This window comes from Bison bison, unplaced genomic scaffold (assembly GCF_000754665.1).
Source record: "Bison bison bison isolate TAMUID 2011002044 unplaced genomic scaffold, Bison_UMD1.0 scf7180017864191, whole genome shotgun sequence".
NCBI lineage: Eukaryota > Metazoa > Chordata > Mammalia > Artiodactyla > Bovidae > Bison > Bison bison.
In genome coordinates, this window is record NW_011494763.1 from 283,628 (window position 1) to 285,046 (window position 1,419).

Sequence of the window (1,419 nt, forward strand, 5' to 3'; positions counted from 1 at the left end):
ACAGGCCCTACCCGCCACACTGGGCTCCTGGCGCCCAAGCGACCCCTTACCTGGGCAGGCGGCTGCGAAGCAGGCCCGAGTCTGGCGCTCTGGGCCGGGGCAGTGCCACAGCACCGGGAGGCTCGGGGGCGAGCAGCGGCGACTCCGGCCCTGCACCCCGGGCCCGCATGTCCGGCTGCACAGCTCCCAGGGGCTCCAGGGCCCCCAGGCCCCACAGCCCTGCTCCTCTGGGGAGGGCCCTGCTGTCCCCGCCAGCTCACAGTCGGGCTGCCCATCGCACACCTGGGGTCAGAACAGCAGGGTCGGGGCAACTCGTGCTTTGATGGCACTGGGGGCTCTGGCCTGCCGCACCACCCGCTCCCCAGCCTCACCTGCTGGAAACCAATGCAGAGGCCATCCGGGCAGGAGTATTCTGGGCAGGGAAGCCCTGTCCGGTTGGGGCCTCCTGGGGCCTGCAGCCTCTCTGAGGGAAGAGAAGAGAAAACACTTAGGTGGAAGGGAGAGCCATGTCCCCAGCCCTCATCAGACTTGGCCTCCATCAGGGGAACAGCATGCCCACCCTGTCCTCACCCTGGGGACAGGCGGGGAGCCCATCCCAGAGCCACTGAGGGTTCGGGCACAACTGGGGAGTCAAATCACAGGGGAAGAGACCCCTGCAAGGGGACAGCTGGGTGGAGCCTGCAAGGGGTGGGGCTCCAAAGGCATGCAGGGGTTGTATGCATGCTAAGTCACTTCAGTCTTCCAACTCTTTGCAATCCCATGGACTGTAGCCCACCAGGCTCCTCTGGCCATAGGGTTCTCCAAGCAAGAATACTGGAGTGGGTTGCCATGCCCTCCTCCAGGGGATCTTCCCGACCCAGGGATCAAACCCTAGTCTCCTGTGTCTCCTGCACTGGCAGGAGTGTTCTTTACCACTAGCGCCACCTGGGAAGCCCAAAATGTTAATCTCTCAGTAGTGTCTGACTCTTTGTGACCACATGGACTAGAGCCCACCAGACTCCTCTGTCCATGGGCTTCTCCAGGCAAGAACACTAGAGTCCCTTGCCACTTCCTTCTCCAGGGGATCTTCCCAACCTAGGGATCGAACCCAAATCTCCTGCCTTGCAGGATGATTCTTTTACCACTGAGTCACAGGGGAACCCTGGAGGGGGCCAAGTATGAGATAAAAACCACAGGGGATCCAGCCTGGCTCAGAGACACCTTTGGGAGGGTGCAGGAAGGCAGGCCATGGGGAGGGCAGGAAATGGAGCCTATGGACAGCGCCACCCCCCCCACCCCCACCCCCCGCAGGTAGTCAGGACAATGAAGATCTGACTTGCACGGACACAAAAGGAGCCCCCAGTTTTGGTGGGAAGAGGCTGAGGGGAGCCCCGCAAACAGGTCCACCCCCTGCGGCACAGCCACTAGGCCGCCTTTTTA

The 1,419-nt window shown here is 62.4% G+C and overlaps 1 protein-coding gene across 1 annotated transcript in view; it reads right to left on the reverse strand.

Moving 5' to 3' along the window:
- The window catches only part of SSPO (SCO-spondin), a 53,626-nt gene that overhangs the window by 37,571 nt on the left and 14,636 nt on the right, over positions 1-1,419 (reverse strand). Inside the window, 3 exon segments of the mRNA XM_010843882.1 lie at positions 3-282; positions 372-452; positions 1,379-1,389. Coding sequence (XP_010842184.1) covers positions 3-282; positions 372-452; positions 1,379-1,389 — 372 coding nt within the window.